General features: G+C 42.9%; 1 protein-coding gene across 6 annotated transcripts in view; it reads left to right on the top strand.

Annotated features, from left to right (window-relative positions):
• Nucleotides 1-992: 992 nt before the first annotated feature.
• The window catches only part of LOC111259938 (uncharacterized), an 86,662-nt gene continuing 63,088 nt past the window's right edge, over nucleotides 993-24,566 (top strand). For 2 of the 6 annotated variants that reach the window (XR_015310804.1, XR_015310805.1), the window contains exon 1: nucleotides 993-1,151. Coding sequence is in view for 1 of the 6 variants with exons in the window: in XM_086968086.1 (XP_086824212.1) it covers nucleotides 18,342-18,361 (20 nt within the window). In the remaining 5 variants the exon portion in view is untranslated. Of the gene's footprint in view, nucleotides 1,152-2,317; nucleotides 2,587-8,464; nucleotides 8,632-16,649; nucleotides 18,400-24,566 lie in introns of those variants that run through there. The other 4 variants (XR_015310807.1, XR_015310808.1, XR_015310806.1 and 1 more) reach the window with 4 other exon arrangements.

The following is a 24,566-nucleotide window of genomic DNA, read 5'->3' as shown; positions in this document are numbered from 1 at the left end:
TAGTAGTACGTGCCTATATAGGAACAAAGACAAAAAAAATCAGTGCTTTTCAAAAATCCGAATAATCTTAGGAAACGTCACCGATTCAGCCAAACAAAACTCATTAGCTGCTGTCTTGCACTCTTTTATATGACCATGGGTATATCCGTTCTATTGTTTGTCAAGTATCGGGGAAATCCTGTTGCTAATGTAACAAGAGTGACAGACACAAGCTAATGATGCATATAGGAGAACAACAAGCATATATTCTTTTTTGTGCTCAAAAGGCCATTGAGTCAGATCCCACCTCTTACTTTACTCTTTCGAGTTTTGTCTCCTTCCTTTCAGTCATGCGGCACCTTTCTCAAGCTTTTTTTTGGTACACACGGCTTTGGCATTGGTTACCGCCATACCAACTTTTCACTTAAATAATCATGAGGAAGTGCGCAAATCAACAAATTATCATACTGTATTAATACCGTTTGCTTAGCCGCTGTTGTATTATCCGCAGTGACTACTGTGCAATCTAATGCCCCTTTATGATAGAGGAAGCTGCCACCTGTTCCAGAGCTCAATGAAACGCAGAGTTTATCCCTTCGGTTCGTTACTAGTACTTCTTGCTTTCCATATCGGTTTTTTCCTAGCTGCCGACCAGCCTGGCCATTAACTAACGTACTGCTTTTGAAATCAACTACGTGCGACGACAACCAAGTTATTATGTACTATATAATGTAATGCGTTTGCGATCAGATGTGTCGCTATGAAGAATACCAAATGAGCAGAGCTTTAACCTCGAAATAGCCAAAAGCGTTAATAAAGTCCATTTTTATATTGCAACTAAGCCTAAAGCTGGCCCGGACAAAAGCCTGGCTGCCGCGACTTGAGTGGTATACGAGTCGGGTTTGTGCGGGCCCCGTTCTCTCACTCAGAGGTGAGGGCGCGCCTAACCGCGCTGCGTTTCCCTTACCCCAAGGAGGCGCAGCACGATTAAGCTAAAGAGACAGGCTACACAATTGCTACTTGGTTTCAGTGACCACTTTCGACAATTCCACTGCAATTTTGTTGTGGTTGTGAAGGCGGTTTCCCGTTTGCCGTAGAAGGGCCACACTGCATCACTTGGCAGAACGGAGCAGAGTACCGAGGACCTGGAGAAGATTACGTGTTCGAAATGCGTAAGCTCATACATATACTCTACTACTAGACGTTAGGCTGACTAACTTTACTTAAGAGCAAGCTTTGTTGGACCGGGTTGGGTAAGTTAGTGTTACGCTTAAGGTCAGATAGAGGTGCTGACCATTGACCAAGAAGCGCTGACGGCGTCATTAGTGATCAGTGAAATAGCAAGGCCAATTGGCCCAGTCCATGTCCATTTAACCAGATGGGTTAACTATATTTTAGACGGACGCTGTGGTTACCATTAAGATGCTGTTCGTTTATAGCGTTCCTATACATTTCTCCTTCATCTATACCAGGCCAACAGGAGGGGTGACCGTTGACGCAGACCCAGGTCTATGCCATCTGATGCCTACAATGCGAGCTCGTGTACTTCAAAACCACAGCCAAGCTCAGTACACATCGACTGTAAAGGCCTCGTTTTTCCCTGGGTTACAGAGTCAATTTTATTCTATATAAGCGGAAATACAAATGGTAAGGTAAACCCTATAGTGGCTACGAGGCTGACTGGTAATTCGACTTTCGTCGGCCAAGCAACCCAAGCATAGAGCAGCTGTCTACAACTTCCGTCTTATCGCACCTCATTCACGTAACACGGATGTGTATGACCTTTGGCTACCTATCATAGGCGTAGCTGACCCACGATATACTTATACATATATTTGAATATACTCCTGTATGTGCCGATCGAGGCAGCGATGATAAAAGAAGGCAATTATTTTTATGTGCAATAATTATACTGAACTGGACAATGTCAGCCTATCAACAACCCGTAAAGAACAGCGCCTATTTGCCTCTACATAGAAGAGGGCTGACAGAGGATACCGTGGGAATAGGAGTACGAGGCGAAGTGTTATGAGAAGCTGAGTACGGACCTCGTTAGAGGACATCCGCAGCAACGGATGATCGTTCTGGAACGCGAACAACAACTAAACTCGTATACGACACACATATTACATACACACGCCCACATATCCTCGCGTTAAAATACACACACATCCACAGCTAGCTACGGAGCTGTCCCTCAATGAGCTTACGCAGCCCGTCGTCGCTTCATACAACCTAGAGGATAGTGCTGACGCTACACTGTAACCGGGAAAGGGAGAAGTGCTTGATAAGCAGTTAAAACAAAATGTAATTGCTCGGATGTTTTTGGCCATTATAGGTCGCTATAGGCAGCAATATAAAGATGGACCAGGTACACGGAAGAGGAAGACAGCGCTCTACTCCGGCAATTCCCATGTAGGTCTGTAGTAATTTTTTAGATCGCCGTTGTCAATGTATGTTCGCACATTTTGCCATTAATTAAAACCACTGGCAGAGAAGAAATTCACGACATGAACGGACGATGAGTAGCCTCGCCGCTAGCCCTTTCGAGCACGAGCGTCGGCAACAACAATGGCAGCCGGTCATCAACGCCGCCATCGTGTATGGGTATGGCTAACATTTTTGGAATAAAAACGCATCAAGCAAACGCACAAAGCATATAGCGAATATCGCATAGCGTACCTCATAAAAATGTCTTTTTTTCCGCTATCGATAAATATGAATGCCTGAGTTCCCTTTAGTCCGCTCACTTTCTATCCCGCGCCCCGTAAGGTTTTGCTCTCACAGAAATATTTCGACGAGAGAAATGTTTCGCCTCTTCAGACCATCGTTCGTACAACCGGTGTTCACTATTTGGAAAGAGCTCAACTACGGGTATGGATATCTGAATTCATATCGAGAGACTTGAAGAAGCCGACGGATCGAGAAAAAACTCGCATTTTTCGTTGTCAGCTTTTCTCACCCAATCGTGTTCGTATCAGACCTGCTCGCCTGTAGGACTGATTTGATTTTGAATCGATCCTGCTTGTGCCGGGCTGCCATGGCGAATGCGGGTTGTCTTCGCCATTGCAAACTGCTATATTTATATGTCAAATAGAGGAAATACCAAAATGGTACGAAGATTAATTTCGAATTTTTTTTTGCTGTCTTGATTCATAGTGTACTACTGCATATTTGCCCCTAGGCGGTGTTGCTTCAGAGGGCGTCCTAAAGTAATCACGTCTAATGTCTTCTTGCTTTGATAGTATTAAAAAATGGATGATAGTTTGTGTAGACAATTCATGCTGTGGAGGCCCGGCCGGTGCTTCTACTAATCTATGTTAGTTAAATGGGCTTCTTTATAACACTATTCAACTGTTTTTCTCGTGAGGTGGAAAAAAGACACAATTACTGTTATTTATGAACGGCTTTTTTGCAATAAGTGTCATATTTTCACTAACCAATTCGTAGTCAGGGTATTATTTCAGTCAATTCCGTTATTGATGCTATTATTGCATATTAACTATTGAGCCCCTCATCTGCCGTATGCCGATATTTGAATAATCGTATGACATACGTTTGTATTGAATTCCTGCTAGTAGGTTATTATATTTCCTCGTATATGCTACATTTCGCCACTTTTTCAATCTTTCCTTTAATATTCTCTAACCGACCATATCCTCTTTTACTAGCAACAATTGCTACTTGATGAGGTTCCCTATGTTTCCGATAGCTTCCGCCCGTCTATTCTCTGTTCGGTGCATATATCTGATACAGATTGTCTACAATATGCGCGTTCACTTAGACTCCATGTCGCCAATTGTTGGTTGCCGCAGAGTAGCGACGTTGAATGGTAATACGTGCATGCGCCTTTTATGTGTACCTGCTTCCTTCGGGAATCCTTCACGCACGGACGCCACGTGATTTAATAGATCAGCGTACAACTGCATGATACTTCGTTCGCATTAGGTTTTCCTGCGAGGTGTCAATTAGACTCAACTTTACAGTTTTACCGAGAACGTATATTTCACGGACTGAGCGACACCCTGACTGACCTTTTGGATATAAGTGCCTCTGAAATATGGTATTGTTGTGCCGTTTGGAATAACGCATTTACTTTTTGTGTTGAGTAAGATACACGGCACTGCACCCGTCTAGCCTAATTTGTCATCCAGCATTCCTAAACGGTCCAAAAAGAGCAATACCGGTCATGGATTCACGGTATTGCTCTTTAAACGCTGACCTGAAACGTGCTAGTTGTTTATTGGGGGTTAAATGATGCAGAAGGTTATCCAAGGTTTCTTTTCATCTTTGCTAAGACGTAAGGCGTTGTTTCTTAAACCGTCTCGGCATCTGCTGTGCATGCGTGCTTCCACTTCAAGAACTCGGCCGTTTTCTATCGACCTACGTTGACCCAGTTAAATTACGCCATATCAATAATATACTGACAAAACCACAGAAATAGAGGGAACGGCCTAAATGTCTTTGTTCTGACTGATTATGTACTATGTGACAACTGCCTTTATATAGTGCTGCCATAAAAAGGTTCCGAAGAAAAACGCTCTCTAGCGACGGACGTTTACCGTTAATTTAAAGCGTCACCTCGATTTTGGTGCCGAGTAAGCTAGTTAGGCTGCTTAGTAGCATCATATACCAATCCGTTCCTAATACAGATCATATTATTATTACGGTGCCATCCGTAAAAGCCAGGTGTATATCTGTCCTAGAGCTTCTTTAGCTGGCTTGCGCTACTAGGTTTCATTGCGACCTCGCTGTTTTTTCAGTCTGAGCTAAACGTTCTCCACGAAATGTACATGTTCTTCAATCGTGCAACGACCTTTTTTGGCCTCGTGACACATGTACCGTCTGGGTACTGCTGTCAGGCGATAATATATTACAATGGACTGCATGATATGATAAGTATATCTGGCTTGATATCTTGCATTCTGATTCACCGAAATCCGTTGTATCCCGTACAAAAATATAGACGTGCCTTTCTTCGTCATCCGGATTAGTAAACTCGTTTATGACACTATCTGAATAATATACCTAATACACCTAGAAAACTACGCTTCAACGACCGAGTGATAGACATGCTGATTTCCAAGTTTGCTTCTACCGCTCACTCCGCCGGAAGATATAACGACTAGTAAATGACGTTTTTGTTCACAACATCGATTTCTTGAGGCCTGGGATCATTTATTGAAATTTGAAAATGCATTATCGGTGAAAAATTAATAATAACAACATTTGCGTTTAGCAGAATGACTCGCATCAACTAGTCTTGTCTTGATCGTCCCACTAACGAATGAAATCGTTATTAGGGGAAGGCCACGGTCGTCCTGCGGCGTGACCGAAAGGACACAATGACGCATGTTAGAACGGTGCGCACTGCAATACATACCAATAACAAAAGTGTTGCAGGCACCTAATTGCTCGTGATGTAAACAACAGCTCGTATCCTCCGAACCACAGCAGCCCAACTGAAATCGTCATATGTGAGGATCCTAATGTAAGAGCTATTCATATAAAATATGGTACCGAGCTAAAAACTTTTGAACATATAAGCTCACTTTAAATGGTATTTGGGATATACAACTGAATCGATTGTCGAGCCATATAAAATACAAAGCTAGAAGCCCCAAACATGCTTTTTGCCATTTTAAGAGCACTATTTCAAAGTATACTCATTTATATAAGGACGTATCTACATTACGATGATTAGTCTTCTTGATTTCAAGTTTTTCTTCATTCAGATCGAGTACGATTTCTCAAAATCGAGAATTAGCACAAGGAATGATGATCCGTGAAAATTTTTGTCTCGGCGACAGCTAATAATTTCTACACAATGCTATTTCGTGACGCACGAACGAGCAAGATTGCACTCGCTTTTTGTCTGACTAGTCCCTGTGTGTGGTTCACTCATTTGTTCCTATTTGTTTCCCTTATTGCTTTCCATTTGTCTGGTTTACCTGTCTGTTGGTGCGGCGTCTGCTGTTGAAGTACTTGTTCTGGTTTGAGGCGAATGATGAATAGGATATATGTTCATATGCGATATATACACAGGTATTCATGTGTGTCTACCTCCAATTGATGGTCACATCTAGTTTTCTCTTTAGAAACTTCCACCTACTTTTCTCGAGCTGTTGCTGAACAAAATGTATCAGGTGTATGCTCAAACGGCCGCGAAGTGTGGCGCGCGGCTTGCCATTACCACCCATCATTAGTCTGCTCTACCCGCCGCAGCCGTGGCGAGAGTTGCAGGACTACGAACAGCGTTACTATGGTCGTTCCATAGCGGTGTTATTGCTACCCGCCCGCTGTGACCGGACGTCTGCAGTGGTACCACAGCATATGGGTGCGACGATGGGGTACAGGTTACGCGGGAAAGGAGAGGCCTGAAAGGAAAAGGGAAAAAGAGAGCTCGCTTAGCCTAAACATATACGAGATTGGGCGCTTGCCATTTTCTACTTCCCGGAACTCTCCTGCAAGTTTCTGTTTCATCTATGCCTTGAACCCGTACACTAGAAAAGGCGACACCAATTCCCAACAGTCGCTCAGGGCTCCCAGAGCTCACATGGTTTGACAGTGATACAGGCACGCATGTCAAGCGCATATGCGGCAAAGCGTCGAAGAAACTAGCGAGCGGTAACTGGCTCTGAGCCCAGTGGCAGGGTTCGCTGAAGTGTCTATCAAGCGTCGCAGTGTCGAGAAAAGTGGGGCAATTGTCGGGAAAATGGGGGTGCGTCTGAAGCAGTGCTTAGGTTAGGAAGCTCGCAGAAGACTTCACAACGGCTGTTTCGCCAATTAGCTGGGGATTACGGCCATTAGAAAGCCGACTGGCGACGAGAGACCAACGAAAGTGGTTCGCCGAGAGGGGATAGGTAAGGTAAGAGCGACTAACAGAAGAGGCAGAGCAAGAGAGAAAACAAGGACCAGACACAGAAGCGGAGGGGGGAATAAGCGAGGGGCAGACGGAGACGTGAAGGGACAAGGTGTGTGTGTAAGCGAATGCAGATACTGTAAACACAAGTACCGAATCAGAACGGGCTCGTTGTACAGGCAATACTACGACTGGACGATCAAGCCAAGGTACGCAGCATCGAGCGGGGATAAAAGGTTGAGGGCCGACTACCTGTCCGACTGAGCGGCTACTACTACTACTACTACGGCTTCAAATGCTAGCACAAACCGATCCTAGGTAGACCGTAGCGCTAGGATAGAGGAAAGGGTTTATGCCGAAAAAATGCAGAAATGCCAGCGATAGAACAAAAGATGGACGGAAAGGGTGGAGAGAGTAGGGAACGGAATAATGGCGGTTGAAATGAAATTAAGGTTAGCGGGCGGCGTAAACGGTTTAACGTTGCCATACACAGAAAAGTTGGAGCGCAGCGGATACGGCTGCCCGCACACCAGCGTAATTCACATCAGCGATAGCGAGTGAAGAGCTGGCTAAAAATTAAACAACTACATTACACTATGTAGAAACAAGCAGCGATAACCGATTATGCAGCGTCTATGAAATGAATCACAGAATTCCAGCTGGGCCTACAAAGAACAATATGGACTTGCGTATCTCCAGCTTAAACAAATAATGTGTGAACAAACTAGTGAATCAATCAAACTGCAACCACCGAAGATAGAACTATGTTTCCTGCACGTGTATAGCTAAAAAGTCATATTTCATTTTGCTTGCACATTTTTATATATATGGTTTTTTTTTTTCATTATGTGTGTCGCCGTAACGTAAATGGGGCTATCTTCCTAAATAAACTTCCATTTAAAAAAAACATAGCTATAGGTGACAATGAAATACAAACAGCAACGTAATAGGCCACTCTACTTCCTTGTCGAAATAATCATGGTGAAATAATGTTCATTATATTGAAACAATGGCATGGTGAACATAATTATTAGTTTAAATACTTTTTGAAACGTCTTTTATTTGCTATAAAAAAATAACTGATGACACTTGAGGTTTGAGTTAGGGTTTAATTCGTATGTGCTCGACCATGCATGCTATAACTTTGGCTTTTATGATAAAATTAAGAATCCAAATTTATGGAGATAAACGTATCGAACTAAATTAGTGGACGGTTGCGACCTCCATTACTAAGATAGATAAATGTAGATGAAGACAAATATCAAAAATCGAACAAGTTCAATGTCTGAATGTATATCATCATATATGTACATTTTTTTCGACAGGCACATCGTACGGATATCGAATCCATCTATCAGTGCTTAACTTAACTGCAACTTTTTCTTATAGTACAGTTATCATAGGGTTATCAGTAGCTTTTAATTAATCTATATTTATAGTAATACTGATTTAATGTAGAACTATTTCGTCGCGGGTCCATGTGATGCTATAGGTCTACAGCAGCGAAAACAAGCAAAGCTTGAAACATTACGTCTCCTTAGAGTTCACAGACAAAATTTTGCATTTAGTTGCTAGCAGGTATCTGTAAAGTCCAACAATTTTTCATTTACAGCGAGCGTAACCCCGTCGACAAATACGAGAAATCGGCAAAACGCTCCAAGCAGTCCGCTTCATTGCAATGCCATATATTCCAAGGTCTACCTGAATCTGCTTGGTTATTCTGAACATCACTGAATAAAGCTCGTCTTCGGGATTGGAAAACGCTCCGAGTTTCGAAAGGGGCATTATAAGTAGGTACTGGCCAGACATTACTGGCTCATCTCATGACTTACAGATCCAAATTAAAAGCATTTTAACGACCACGTTACCTGTCTATCGAAGAGAGCCATTGACCTTTAGATAGACGGGAAGTGATTTTACTTGAGAGGAGCCGTCCCACAGGAAAATACACTTGGCTATGCTTACGTCAAACGGCGATGTTTTACATCTAGCTATTTTAGCTCTGAATTCGACCAGCTAGCTCTCGTTTCGATTGTGATAGCACAATGAATCTTACATCGAAATGCATGAAAGATTAGAATCCAACAAAATGCATCTTAAGGCGGTCCTCACCACTATGTCGCAGGACACCTTAATACTGCCGATTTGACGCCTGGCGTGGCAGGATTCAAGCTATGTATATCGTTTTTGCGGAAGAAGTCCGAATCGAGTGAAGTTTATAAGGGATGTATGCGCATAAAGCTTAGCAACAGTGTCACTATGGGCTCAAAAAATACTTCGGCACGGAGATAAGCGGAGCAATATTTATACGCAAGCAATAGGTCTCGCTGGTTCGGCAACTAGAACAGAAAAATTACCTGGCGGACGTACCGCACGCGAGGGGTCATGTGTCAGGCAACGCAGCTCCCTCCCTTCAATCATGCGTGGTACGAACGATATCGAACTCCGATCGAAATCCTAAACAGATATTAAAAAATCAACAGTGTTTACCATTCCCTTAAAGGCATCATTCAAGCATATCCATCTAGGACCTGAGTATTAGTAGAGTGTAAACGCATAAAAGATACCGAGTATAAAGCTAGCCAGCCAGGCGTTAAGGGTAGTTTTCCTGCAATGGTTCGTGAACGTACAAAACTTGTTAAAACGAACGCCTATGTGCCAGAGAGTACCTGAGTGTTAGAGAACATCATATACTGGCCGACTCTCTAACGGTAAATGGACCATTAAGAAGAGATGGGCGAAACCGTAAGGTATCAAAGGGATGAGTTGAAGATCATTCAACGCATTAATCTTACAGCCGCCTCACGCAATTGTTTAGTTGGGTAGTGGTTTTGAAAATCTTAAGTTCGTTGATCTCTGTCACAGAAGGTTCTGATGAACAGAGTAATGCGTAAAAGTAAAAATAAGCCCTGGAAAACCTCTCTATGCGTTCGAGGATAACCGCTTTAGCAAATCAATGAAGACTCTCATTCTAAGGCATCCTCCTTTGAGCACGACCTGATAATCCCTCAAGTGACAGATCAGGTTCAGAAACAACGAACAGTTTCTCTTTCTTGTAACCAGAACAATGTAAATACTTTCATCCAAGCCGAAGCGGCGCGAGCAGGGCGGGATCGTCGTCAAATTTCGATACTACCACAGCCCTAGTCACTAGGAGATCTGCTGAGAGGAATTAGGTAGGGTTCTCACGGTCGTTGACTAGTAGAGCCGGGACCTCAAAGTCTCGAAAAAGTACTTCGGGCGTGCGTTGGGTAGGACCATTGACATCTGGAGCTGAGTGTTTTAATCTCTCAGACAGGACGACGATATCTGCCAACGGATTTACCAAAAAAAGTATATGTGTCATGATGCATTTCTGTGGCTAATAAAACTGGGTTTGACTACTTTTGTTGAAGGTTTCTTGCACCTTTTACCTATATAATTGGTGTAGTTAACACATTTAGATGATGAGAGCCTTTAATTGTACTCTAAAGTGTGAAAGAGGTTAAACAAATCGGTACTTAAAAAATACCTGGATAAGCCTCTGGATCCTTAGTAGTCTACGAGATCTAATGTTTTTACATGTTCTGCACAGTAAATGTTTTGTCTGTAATGATTCAAGATATGAAAAGAAAATTTTCCGCTCCTGTTTTCCTGGGAACGAACCTGACTAACGTCGGCATCACGACATGCGTGACCCCATGACAAAGCCAGCCAACTACGTCTATCTCTTCGAATCGCAATTCTGGACCGACTTAAAGTCTTTTGAAAAACTCCCCACTCGTTTTACCTACTAATGTTTTTTTTATATTACTGAGAAGTAGCTACTAGTAGACAATACTATCAATGCATTGATCCGGTGAACATAAGTTTACATCGCACAGAAATTCCTCCCGATACTATCTAAATCTGTACAAATGACAAAAAGTGAGTCAAAGGTCAGGCATGGGCTCGGATTGGACAATGCCGCAACAGGCGCATACGTTAGGGCCTTGAGTTTTCGTCGAAGGACTTTTACAAAAGTCTTCTAAATGCTGTTTTAAGTAATATGTTTCATGATAAGGTTTTTGAACTGGCGAGAAACTATGTTTGTTTTCTTACATAACAGCTGTCACTTTTGTTCACATCAGCCATTTTCATATATCTCAGCGTTTGTGGTAGATGAAAAATCTGCGTATGAAATTGGCAACATAGTTTGTCTATGTTCCTCGGGGGGCAAAGAATAGTAGTATCGAATGTAATAATCTAACTTTGGGGTAAGCGGGCCGAACTAGCCGGACAGGGTATTGTGTTGGTCAGAAACTTGCCTGACACTTTCGGTGCGTAAAATCGAGGACTGAGATTAGGACTCTTTCTTTCCCAGGCCGTGCACATTTAGTGAATTTTCCATTTGGAGAGACGACATTCATGAGTTTGAAAGCGCGCATTACTAAAGTCAAAAGGGCACAACTGGCTGTGCCTTTAGGTTATGCTGGGACGATGTAAAAAGGTAACAAGATGGGCGTATTTTCAGGGCTAACGATTGCGGAACGTTCTAATCTCATAATATGTACAATCCTTGTCTGTTTTCGGGTATAAATTGGTCCTTGGGTCTATGAGGCCTTTACGCCACCTAACGATTGGTTTAGATAATGAGACGCGGTAGTCGTCTGTTAGCACATGAAGGTTGATAAAAGGATAGAGGCCGGCATACGAAGCACAGGTGTGCGCAAGGGAAGGGTCGAGCCAAGCTTACTAGCCAAACCGTTGCTCTGTGCCAAATTATCTTACCTTCGGTAGAAACCAATCGAAATTTAAGTCGAAATTTACGCCGCATTGTAGGAGTCTCTACAGATGAGACAACTACATTGTTTGTCCTCGTCTCTAGGACGGTGTAGTTATGTAGGTGCTACGTTTAAGAGATAATAAAGGATCTAATGTTAGCGCTTAGAAGTCGTATACGGCCGAGAAAGGCTTGTCAACATAATGTAGTACCACATGCTTCGAAATCGAGCCAGCGGTCGCACATGGACATTCACTCTGCCCGTTTAGGAGTTTGCGCGACTGAACCCTTCATACTCGAACATCTTTGGGGAATCAACTGGGGTCTATACCAGTCCGACTAATTGGATTAACCCCATATTGTAGAGTCCACCAGTATCACTCGTAGTAGCATTGCTGTGTATGTTAGGCAAATAAGCCAGTGTCCGTGGGCACCGGCGTCTACAGGTCTTGCTTTCCCAAGGCAGCGTAGGGATATAGAGGTCCATTGGCAGCGTAGCTCTTCCCAGTGGCAGATAGCACATCGGAACAAAGTCATATACAGCGGCTTCCTATGACACCTTTTTACTGCGGAGTACGTCACTGGCTGAGAGGAATATATTTTCATTGCAGACGAAATCAATATGACATAAATGAAACATGGAAACTGAGCCGGTGGCTTAGGCAGCTCGGGCCTTTGACTGGGCACAAAGGGTAGGAGCTGGTGCTTCCATGACCCATGAACTATGTATATAGAACAAAATAGTTGTATGTATTTTGTTTTAGATATACATACTATTTATATCCCCGACACGCTGAGTCATTTTACAAGATATTCAATTTTTTGCACTTCGTCACATGCTCAGGTTATAAATGGCAGGTCTTATCTGTACAATAGAATCGAGAACCGCCTGCGAATTTTCTCCGTCGGTTATCTACTGGTCAGCGGTGGTGTTTCGCATTAAATATCCGCGAAACCTTTGCCTGAGTTTAATTATATGTGTGCGAGAGCTATTTTTCTTGGCTTAATTTTATTCACCTAGCCTATCGCGTAGCGGCAATAGCGCCTTAGGGTGTGCTTCTGGGGTGAAACATTTTCGAAGGTCGCAACCCTTCTGCACGCCTTCGCAAGCAGCGCACAGAGCCATCTTTCAATGCTAAACGTTCGTCGGTAACTCAAATTCGGAATTTTTCGAGCTGTTTATGGCTTCAAGAACACATATTTTGGGAGCGGTAGTGAATAGCTACCATAGTTGGTAGACATATTTGTTGACGCATTGTACTCAGTCGTTACTAAAGATACTTGGCCGTTCATAATATATACGTAGTTCGGTATCAAAATAGTTGCTCTCCGGAATCTGATCGACAAACATTATCTGAGGACAGTAATATTGTGGTCGGAGAGCTTGCTACAATAGAAATACAGCGTTCGGTGCTGGCAAATGAACCGCGGAAACAATCGTCAAATTTTAAAGCGCTAAGCGAGATGTGACTCTAAGATGCTTTTTGGCGCAAATGAATACTTTTCTTTGAGAAAACGAGTACAACTTCAGGCAAGCATCGTTAGCTTTTTCTTCCACATTTCAGGTCGCTTTTCTTCAGCTTTAAATCATTATAATAGCTTAGCTTTCAAGCAAACTATTCCGTGCGGCTCTAGGTGACCCGTTGTTTCGCAACCATTGCAAACAACTCTGTGAACCAATTTTTTCCCTATACAGCCGAATGCAAAAGATGCCCCATCCGTAGATCATGTTGTTCATTACTAAAATGTTTCAGCGTCGTAGGAGCAAACTCAAACGCGGAATTATACCAACACTAGCAAGTCCCCTAATAGAGGCTTGTTTATAATTCTAGTGTAACTAACTTGAAAGCTCACAATATCATTCTTAAAGCAGCCATACTAAAGCTAGATATTCTCCAAAGTATAGCGATGTAAGACCACTTAAACTCAAATTATTTGGGAAAGTCTCGTTGGTTCATGGGCAGATTTGATGATTTTGCGCAGCGCCCCATCATGGAACCGTGCTTCGTTTGAAGAGCTATACCTATAAAAACAGTTAACATCGATCATTCGAAAGCTCTGACTTTTTTGTATTTTCAATGTATGCTAAAGATTTTCCTTAAAAAAAAAAACATAATGCTGTCTGAGCTGTAACAAGCATCTATGTAAGCTTGCAAGTACGTGTTATCTCAGTTTAAGATGCAACACAATCAAGCATATATTATTCTATCCACAACAAACAAGCCTTCGCCACTGAAATAGCATTTCGTACTGTTGGGCATCATTTTCCGTTATCTAATGCAATAGCTCTTTTTCAGCCGCGTTAAGAATTTTACTTTTCAGATAAGTGGATCATGCGTAGTTCACCGTAGCGTCTCTTTTGGGACGCAATTGAAGTTGCATAAAATGCAACTTCAGTTAGTTCCCATTATGAGCAGGACCTAGAGCCAATTTCGAACGTTGATTTCGAGGCAGGAAGGAAAACTTTTATGGCTTGCCAATTCCTGATCATTAATACGAAGTCGGCCATTAGCTTGCACACTAGACTATTGATAAAATTGCTTTGTCCAGTCTCGACTGTGCAGCTATTAGGAGATGTAATGTGTTCCTCTATTGCTCAGGAGACGAGCCGTCCTGATGTGCCTCTAAGCGTTCGAATTAAGCTATTGTAAAGTATCCGTCTATGCTACTTTTGTTTACCGCTACTGTGTGCGAGTGTATCGTGGCATTTATATTCATTCAAGAAGATCTGTGGTAATTTCAAAATCCGATGGGTATTGTTAACGCGTTTAAATGTTCACTGTCTCAATATAAGCCTAATATCCAAGTCGCGCCGTGGAAGTCGTTACACGCAATGTAACTACGCAAAAAAATTGTAATAAGGAGATAATTTTCGGTCTGCCTGTGTTCACCGCAGCGATAACTAGCGAAGATACGATCAATTTCCTGACGTTTATGTGGCAAACGTCTGCAAAAAACTATATATAATTTCGTAGGTCTTAGTTTAATTGCCATGCAGGAGAATGCCTCATATGTTTCCATCTGATCTCTTTAACAAATCTGACATCTTAATTATCCCTCAAAAATTGCTTCTGATCTATTCAGAGTTGTTTATAGGAACATGTTTGTACGAAGCCTTGTTATGTATCAGCCTCTGCAATTTCCTCGACAAACGTCAGTAAATTTTCCTGAACTCATTTTTTTATTGCTATTGAATTGAACAAGCACAATTAATTGAAAATAAACAATATCTTTTGACCCTACCTTTGGGTGGGACGTCGAGTTTACAACGTTGAGGTCTCAGGTTTGGCCTCCAGATGAGACTTAGAAATTTATTCAAATTATTTGAAGCATTAAAGCTCACCGCGCGGTTACCTCTGACCAGCGCAAATATCATTACGCGTCCTTCTCGTAGAGTATTAAAAATTAGTCTCCTGAGGCCGTTTGTGGACCTACCCATTCTAGTGATATCACAAGCAGTCGTTTGGGGTCGCAGGCTAGAATTTCATTATTACAAGAGGCTACTGGTATTGAAGGAGTAAAATAAGAATTCTTTTTCTACCTAATTAGGCTTATTATTTAATAAATGCGTACGGAGGCGCTTGAACCAGTCAGCTCAGGTTTTTCAACAAAAGGTTTATCGCTTCAAGCCATCTATCACAATATCGACGAAAAAAACCATGGATTTTTCGAACTTTAAGATTCCGTAATTTGTGGTCGGTGCACATATACAATTCGTTTATTTAACCATCAGTAACACTGAGTCTCGTTATGCAAAGAAGCTAATAAATGCCTTCGGTTTAGAACTGATTGGTAGGTACATGGGCCTATTTTCAACAGTCAATGTCTTTTATTTGATGAGTCATGGAAAAAAATTGAGTTAGGACATTTGATCCACACGGGAAAATACGTTAGCTATCCTCAAAGGTTCCGGCTCAATGAGTTTTCATTCATTCATTCTTAAGACAGAAAAGGTGGTTCTATGTTGAATTTTGTTTACCGCTAACATTGCTTTGTCGAATCTGCACTCCTCACTAACATATCATTGATTCAGATCCAAGAAGACGCCTGTGGAGAAACGGATGTCAATACTGCGACGAAAGACAACTATGCGTTATGTAGTTAGTTTTATGAGTATTACCGTTTCGATCAGTGCGATGTATGGTAGATTTCCCTTTGGACTTCTTTCTTCCTTTTGCTGTGTTTCAAGTGTATATAACTGATCAGTATGTTCGGATCAATGTCGTCGAGCATAATTTTGAGGCTAAACATAAAAAGCACTAATTAGCAGAAGGTCGTCCGATATCACAACCTTTCTTGTAATTCGACGGCCGCCATGACGATATGACCATTGATGTTCAGGAACGCGTTCAAGCGTAACGCCAAGATACTCTAATCAAAACCTGAATGGCGACATGTGAAAAATTTCGTGAGATCGGAAGTTATTTTCGATAGAGCAACCTTTGAACAAACTTCAAAAAAGCAAATAGTTTGAAAAGCTCTTAAAGGTAATAAACCAACTGTAATTATCAAAGTGCAAAAGCAACGAAGTGCCGAGGGCCAAAAGGATACGTTGCGGTTTCGATAACTTGAACAAGAATTTCTTCAGAAAAAAAATCTTCTTAGAATCGAGACATTTATCGATAGGGAGTACCGATAGATCTTTTAAACATGAAATCGGATCTTCTAATGCAAGTCTACTTGCAAACTTAGAGATGTTGCTAAACGTGAAACTTGCATAAAGTTAAGGCATTTGGACAGGTCATTCTCTCTGCTCCATTAAAAGTGGGTTTAGAACCGAAATAGAAACAATTGGTTATGACAATACGTAACAATCAATAGAGTTCTCTAAGTCATGTAAATATATTATACTTCTTAGTTTTCGTAAATGGCAAGGCTCTTGGTTGAAGCAGGTCGTATCCTTGATTCAAATGCGTAAATCTCATATGCCTCCTTCATCATTTCGTTGATGTTGCATGGGACATATAACGTTACTGAATGACTGTATCTACCAAGCATCACTGCTTAGCATGGACTTAAGGATTAGCCTATCCGGCTTTATTCTCTTTGTCTTATCCTGGTTTGAAGGAGCGAGCCGATCCCGGCGACTCGTGGGTCCGACCAGTGGTAGACAGATGCCCCGTCAGATAAGGACGACTGGTAGCTTCGGATCGGATCTCAAGTTCGCAGTAGGATGCCAACCGAGTCAGGAGCTGGGCCTGACTGGGCAAGCCTAGCTAAGGTTGGTCGGCTTCTGCTTAAGGCATCAGGACCAGCATCGCACCATGCCAGAGATTCGGGAAAGACTCCGAGACATTGAAGGTGGGTCGTATTGGTGTAGACGCCCTGATTCGGCTTCTCGAAATCAAAACAACGAACGGAAACCCGACCTGGTAAGAGGATCACTGTCCGGATTACTGATAGGACTCTCGATAGATGGCGAAAAGGATAGCTGGGAGCAAGGAGGACGGCAACGAAACGCAAGAGTAGAACAGGCATCTATATAGTAGAAAATGACCTCTGCTTTTCCAGGGACGATGTGAAGTTTACTGTTTCGTGCGCGCACCTGTATCGAGCTGGAGCGGAAGCAGCAGCAAGTAATAGAATTGCGTCACTGTGAAAAATTAGTCCGCGTATCACGACTCCGTTTTCGACTGCCGTTCCACAACGAAAAGCCAATGGGGTGTAGATGTACAAGCTAAGATGATACGAACCATTCTGTCCGCGGAACTTGCATCTCCGATATTGAAAGCCGCGTACTACTGAAGAAAACTATCGACGACGAAGAAACAACTCCAGAAGTTAACACGCAATTCCTCATATAGATGAAAATTCGCTTTCTGGAAGGCGTTTCTCTAGCATCTTTCAGCCAACTTTACGTCCTTTTTTTAGTAATACTGTGAAGTTGCTAAGAAACGTCGCTCGATAGCTCTTTACGCTTAGCCGTCGCTGGTCGCGTTATCTGAAACAACGCAGTAACACAAACTATACGGTCATATAGCGACGGCAGTGGTGGCTATAGAAACGAGAGTGTGGAACTAGCGGATGTTAAGCAGATTGCAAAGTTTTTTCTCGCTCCCGACCAGGCGCGGCTGCTGGTGAGCTTTGCACTTGCTTGAAGGTTTCGCACAGCGGTGGCTACTTAATCACGCATTTACATTGAGCATCGTCGTCGCTAAAGAAGACCAAAGTTAGAAACAGCTAACGAGTTGAGGGGACAAAGAGCGTTCGAGGCACTAAAAGGCTTTCTATCTACTTGGTGCCGCCGTTAGCCCTAACTAGAACTCGCTTTGAGTTGGACGAGAACCAGGCCTAGCTGCACCGACTCCCTCGTTATCATTCGTCGTGGAGAGCGATTCCGTCAAGGTACACACACACACACACAGACACGCATCATGTTAATGCGACCAGTTCTTCTGAGTGTCATGGAAACACTCTCCTTTCGACGACAGTGTTCTCGCTGCTCTGACCGGCGCTACAGAGCAGAGGCTGGTCTAGCGGTCTAATTAGATCGGGCAGTTAAGAGTACGACCCACTGAGATGGCACCGCTGTCGTAGTAAGACCAGCCAGCAAGACTAGTATTGGTCAGTGGCACTGACTGCCTTTGAGATATGTGAAGTTTCCAAGCGAACTTAATATTGCAGCACCGACAACTTTCTCGCTGTCTACAGACACTGTTCTATATTTGCGCATAACTTTCCTTCACTCTGTGCTCTTTGGTACCAGGATGATCACAACCATCAAAGTGGTTAATTTGGCGTTAGAGGCGGAATCTATAAATGATGTTTCTACATAGAAAGTGAGCTCAAGTCGTTTCGAGAAAGCCATATCACATAGGTGCTTACTCCTTTGAGTTTCAAAAGGTTAACTGATGTACGATGGTTCTCCTGCGTATGACAACTAACTATAGCATGTTGCTAAGTATATTATAACTGGTTGAATATCACAACGAACAACTACGATTTGTTTAAATAGGATTAAACAGAGTAAGTGCGTACGTTCACCTGAACAAAGCCCCATGCGTCATGTGTTGATAGCTATAACGTATTCTGTACCTTATTACGTTCATTTTAAATATAATTTCGCCACTCATATGGATTAAAGCTGATATTCGACTTCTAGAGGCCAACACCTTTTACCTCAGCAATCAGCAAGCTATTCAAAGGTGCGCGGAAACATCCCCTACTCCTTTAAATGCTACGAATGTTTCCTTTCGTTTTCTAGGCCTGAAGGTGTTTTTCCTCAGAGAGAAAGTGTGTAACCTATAATAGAAGTATAATATGGTAGTAGTGATAATGTTAAAAGTAAGCTATCATTATGACATAGTAATTATCAGATGTACTAAAAATACAACGCGAAATACAGATCCTCAGTGTGATAGTATATTATCTTCGACAGTGTGTTAAGATCGTTTGATACACCTATTCAGTCTAACTAAACTCTATTTAATAGAACCATACTTATGAGACTACATAGAAAATTAGTTGTAAGGCCAAAAAGAGTTGTAGTTATTAGGCCACAAAGTTTTTTTGTTAGCTGACATAATTGGGCGGTGCGTATTTTTCATTCATCTGCACCTCAGTGTTAAGAAACCGATTTACCTTGGATTAGTAATTCATCATCTTTAATTTATTTAATTATCAGATTTAAAAGAACTGGAAAGCTTTCGGTCAGAGCTTGTCATTTTGTCATAACCTTAGGATGGGCTTGAATTTTCAACAGTACGATATCTAGTCATGTTCATCATCTCCTGTAGGAAATATCTTCTCGTTTAACTGATTAAAAAATAGTTTGATTTTTAGTTACGGCATATGTTATATTACTTTTGAATTTTATCATACGGAACATTATCCATACACACTTTAAATGAATTCGCTTCTCACTGTCTAATTTTTATTTTAAAATTTGACATGGCGCCTCGTTATGATAAAGTATTAATTTCTTTTAGAAAAACCTTTTATAGTGGATTCTATACCCTGTATTGTCAAGACTCAGCTAATTAGAATTGTTCTAAACTTGTCTAATAACTCCCAGATTTTGCTAAAGTGGCAACCCCCTCAGCCTGAATCAAGTACAATTAAAAATGACAATACAACGGTTGCATGGCATATGGGGGTATTAGTGTAGTCAGACAGTTGTTTAGTATGTGTGTATGTATTTTCGAGTTCAGCGGCTAACTGAAGAAGGAACGTTGAGGACGCGGCATTGTCAGTTTGCCGAAAAGCGTCTTATTAACGATTAACACTCTGGCAATGTTCTTAAAGACGAAGAAAGCTTAGTTTGTTTTTTTTTCTCCATATTTTGAATGTACGATTTATTTGTAGTGCTGGATTAAGTAATCATAGTAATGACTCGTCTAGCCGCGTATGCTCGGGCAGGCAAGTTTTGGATAGAAGTGACGCGAAGGAATTACTTCTAAGTCATCTATGCGTCTGCGTGCTTACTATGTGCGCCTGCTGTTCGATCTTAATGACAAGCATTTGACCAGATGTGTTTAGCTGGAGGAGAATTCTTCTCGGGGGTGTCATAAGCACAGGCCACTGGGAATGAACTTCTTGCCGTCATAGGGGAACTGGACAGATGGTGTACAGTACCCGGCCACAAATACAACTGGGCTCACCGAGCAAAAGGAGAAGTGCGGTACCGAAAAGTTGCTGTTAATACCACCATTTGCTGCCACCTGCACGAGCTCTAAGTACAAATTACAGATTGCATCTCATGTTGAGACCCTTGACAGATTTTAGAACCACGACGGATCCCCAACTTTATGTCTGCTAGATAGCAGTCGAATGAGGATCGGCTCATATCATCCGAGTGGATGATGATGACGCCTGCCATCGATTCGGCAAAGGCCATCGATCATCGGCTGGCAGTGTTCGATTCTCTGGCCAGCAATGGAGAGGGAGACGAAATAGACGAACGAGCAGGAGAAAACTGCTGGTCTGGGAGCATCAGATGGTTCGGTTCGATTTCACGCAGCAGACACGGTGGCGGCGCTTATGCCTTTAGTATGAATCGCAGCCAAGTCGTGGGGAAGAATCAGTATGGGATGTATAAGGACAACCACTGTGCCCTTGGTAGCATTTCTGCACTTTCCCTTTTACCTCGGTCGTTACAAGGAGGGATGTAGGACTTCAGTAAAGAAATATCTCTCACTTTTGGCAGCAAAAAAAAAAGAGAGACTCTTCGGTGATATGGGTACCTTAGGATGACACAAGCGGCGTGACGTTGAACACAGAGCGTATTACGTCACAAAGTAGAATTTACGGAATCGTTAAAAAAGCGTTCACACTTCTGCTATAGTAAACCCGATGAAATTTAACGATATCGAGAAGACCGCGGAAAATGGGATCGCAGTGAGTGAAAGAGGAAAACCGGCGGTCGTGGGACAAAGTCAGCGGACGGAACATCGAAGAGGGAACCGAAGACAGTGGCAACGACAAAAGACAAAGAAAAAAGCTCGCTATTGCTGGTCTTGTCTGTCGCACCAGCAAAGCTCAGTCGTTCCCGCCCATGACTCTGCCTCTGGCTAGTCAGCCATACGGAGTTATCGCTGTCGCGCAGGGGCAGCAACGGCGGTGATGGTGACAGCGGCATTAGTAGCAAAGGTCGCAATAACTTTTTTCACTTTTATACATACTAGAGCCAAGCACAGGTCTACCTACGTACGGACGTGTACTGCAGTTGTTCCGTATGCATCCGAGAAATGTACGAGTCATCGAACAGGAAACCTAAATACGATCCGTAAAGCTAGCTGAAAAAGAACCGAACGAAGACCGCGATACGCAACTGCAACATCGCTAATGATGGCTATGAAGCTGAGATTAAAGGCATTTATTAACATTACTATTTGTATTATTATTACGATTATTAGTACAACAATAGCTACGGACCCATGTTATTGGTTACTCAACTCTATTGCATTTCCATACGAGCAACCGTTATAGGTTGCTCAGAGGTCAGAGAGGTGGAGGCGACTGCAGAAAGCTGTGTAAGATAGGTAAAAATTCCTCGGCCTTCCGTCTGGCCGTTTCTCTAGGGAGGCATACAATCACAAGGAATGGCATAAAAATCGTTGGTTGGCCTAAAATTGACCCAGTACTTTCGGCGTTTACGCCGACATCGTTGTCATCGAGGGAAAGTATGGGATCGCATTAAGGCTCACTGAGACGGAAATGGAGTACTGCGGTGCGTACGGTAGTCATATAGCACCGGCATCGCCACTATCGCTCAGAGGTGTTAGTGTAGCATAGCAGTGGTGACGGTGGAAGAAAGGCGCAGATCGGACGCACCAGATGGTCGGAGACAAGTTCATAGGTCTCTATAAGAGCTTAGCGTCAGAGACACGGAAATCATGGAGCTCCGTTGTTACCCAAGAGCCTACGGCGCAATGGTACCATTGGGAAGTCGACGGCAAACGTTGGTGCGGGCCCAGTGGCTAGACTGAGAACTAGAGACAGCATGAGAAGGAACATGGATGAGCTAGAGTTTCTCCTATCTTTCTCCGAAAGTAACAGGAAGAAATTGGAGAAGAATAAGTGCAAACATTCATATACGCATATCCCCAGCGTAGCAGCAATAGCCGGCCCGTCGATGTGAGCGAGCGACTCAACTATGCAGCAGACGTAGGTAGTCACTACACACGAGGAAAACCAGGGGTAGCACGACAAACGAAGACAGGACCATGGTGAGCCGTGTCTATGGACTGAAGCGGTTTAGGGGATCTCACGACGCAGCGCAGGACGAGAGGGTCTTCAAGAATTCGAAGAAATGAAGATCGAGAGCAAGAGAGACATAGGGAGAGACCGAAAGGGAACAGAATCTGAGTGACTATCTAAACCGGAGACTTCTATAGCTAGCGTGGGATAAGCAATCAGGCTCGTGTATCCACGGCACACATTGCCTTAGGCTGTGTGCTCACAACCCAACTGCTGTATACACTGGCTCGCCACTTTACATGAGCAGGCGACGGACGGCAAACGGGTCGCCCACGTCCGCCTGTCCTGCCGACAACGACACTTCCAAGATTTGCCTGCAGCCTGAGGGCGACAGATTGGTAACAATCAACCAGATTGGCCCTCATGTTCCTAACCGGCTGAGGCTGAACGCGAACGGCCGAATCACGAATGAATAACGCCTGCCTGGCCCACCGCAAGCCAAATGGTCGACTGCTTTTACTGTTGATCGCCTGACTAGAGAGAACACACAGCACAAGACTCGCTGAGTATGTGGCTTCTTGATACGTTATGTTGAATTGGACTTTGATCGTGAAGCCATTCAGGACTATGATCTTTGTAATCAGCCAATGGTTAAACAGAAAGTGTGAATATGCTTATAGATTAGCCTATAACGGTACCTAGCAGTTTTTCTATTTTGCTGTTTGAAATAAGCTATCAAAAGAAAATACAAATAAAAATCGTTATTATTTTTATTATGAATAAAATTGAGTTGGATGCTGGTACGACTGTACATTAATTTAGTTGGCCAACAACTGAGGTCCTTATGTCTGGATTTTCAATCCATGAATGGATATGGTGCAATATTCTTTTCACATAGTATGGCCAAAAAAAGTGTCGATAGGCACGTTAAATCGATTGGGCTCTGATCGATTACTCATGCCCATGACTCATTTATCTATCCAGCCCATATCTGTCATGTAATATTAAAGTTAGGTAGCATGCGCAATAAATAACCAGCGATTCATCGAAAGGATATTCATTACGCCCATGAACAGCAGGACCGAGTTACAGTTATAGTCTTCCGTCGTTGTTGTCATTATCACTAGAACGGGTTTGGTGCTACCGTCGCTTAGTCTTCTAGTCGTCTCACGTTGTTCGTCGCCTCATTTTGTCCAGATTGTAGCAGAGCTTTGCTGCGGACGTAAATAGGCTTTGATCCAGAGCGCACACAAAGAGAAGATTCACAGACGCGTCTAGTGAGCGCCAGCCAGCTTTGGACGCTTGAAACAGCTGATTGCTTTCATTTCCTCGCGCTATTTTTGTGGTCGCCACGAGACTACGAAACACGATACACACTGACCATTGCTCTTTTCAGCTTTATTTTTTCTTGCGTTGTGGAACTGTCCGCGGAAATGAGACTCGTCTAATACCGTCGCGACTACAATGGCACCGGCCGCTCACTCGACCGGGCCAACACGAGCCGACTCATTCTTCCAACTCCCCTGTTTCCTCAGCACACCCAGTTGCTGTCACCCACTCAGCCAGTCGAGAATTACAAACAATTTTTACGGCTGAATACAGGCAACAAGGGGCCCATTCTACTGGACCATCCTCGACGAAAGCGTCAAGTTGGGGACATCATAGTAACACGATCGTATAATTACCAACATGACATTCAGTACGACGAAGCCAGACGTAAGCAAAGATCAGTAAACATTCAGGGCTTGCCAGAAGCTGTTCTACTGCCGCTATGCCTGGAGCAGCGGTCGCCGTTGTTGGTATTACCATTCGTACCCGTAGCAACAAGAAAAAAAAGATCTTTTTCATCTGCGACCGACCTCGCCAGGCCATAAACGAAAAATGTTGCAGAGATTGTCACTGTTCTTTTAGAAGTAAGTTATATCTATTATTGATCTTCAAAACTGCAAAGTTACAATGGTACAATCTCGCTTTTACGTATACATGTTTTTAGCCGAGCGACTGGATGCTTAATGCTGGCTTAGAAAATGGAGCGACGATAATATTTTGCCAAAGATATAAATGTTATTGTTTGATATTTACCTTGAAAAATTAGCACTTGTTACATTTGCAGTTCAACTTTTTAGTAACATTAAGGCATAAGAGTTCATCATCAAGAAAACTTCATCACATCAGCAACAACAGATCTTACACACCTCTTCCAGAAAGTGCTCTAGGTAGCATGGTAGGTTGTATTTAATCCATGCTAAAATAAATCGGCATTTAACTTCGTAAGTAATGTGCTACCTATGCTACCAAAGGCCACAGGGAAAGTCATTTCCCGACGTGCCTTAGCTAAACCACGCC

This window comes from Varroa jacobsoni, unplaced genomic scaffold (genome assembly GCF_002532875.2).
Source record: "Varroa jacobsoni isolate VJ856 unplaced genomic scaffold, vjacob_1.0 scaffold_386, whole genome shotgun sequence".
NCBI lineage: Eukaryota > Metazoa > Arthropoda > Arachnida > Mesostigmata > Varroidae > Varroa > Varroa jacobsoni.
This window is presented reverse-complemented; position numbering and strand designations above follow the sequence as displayed.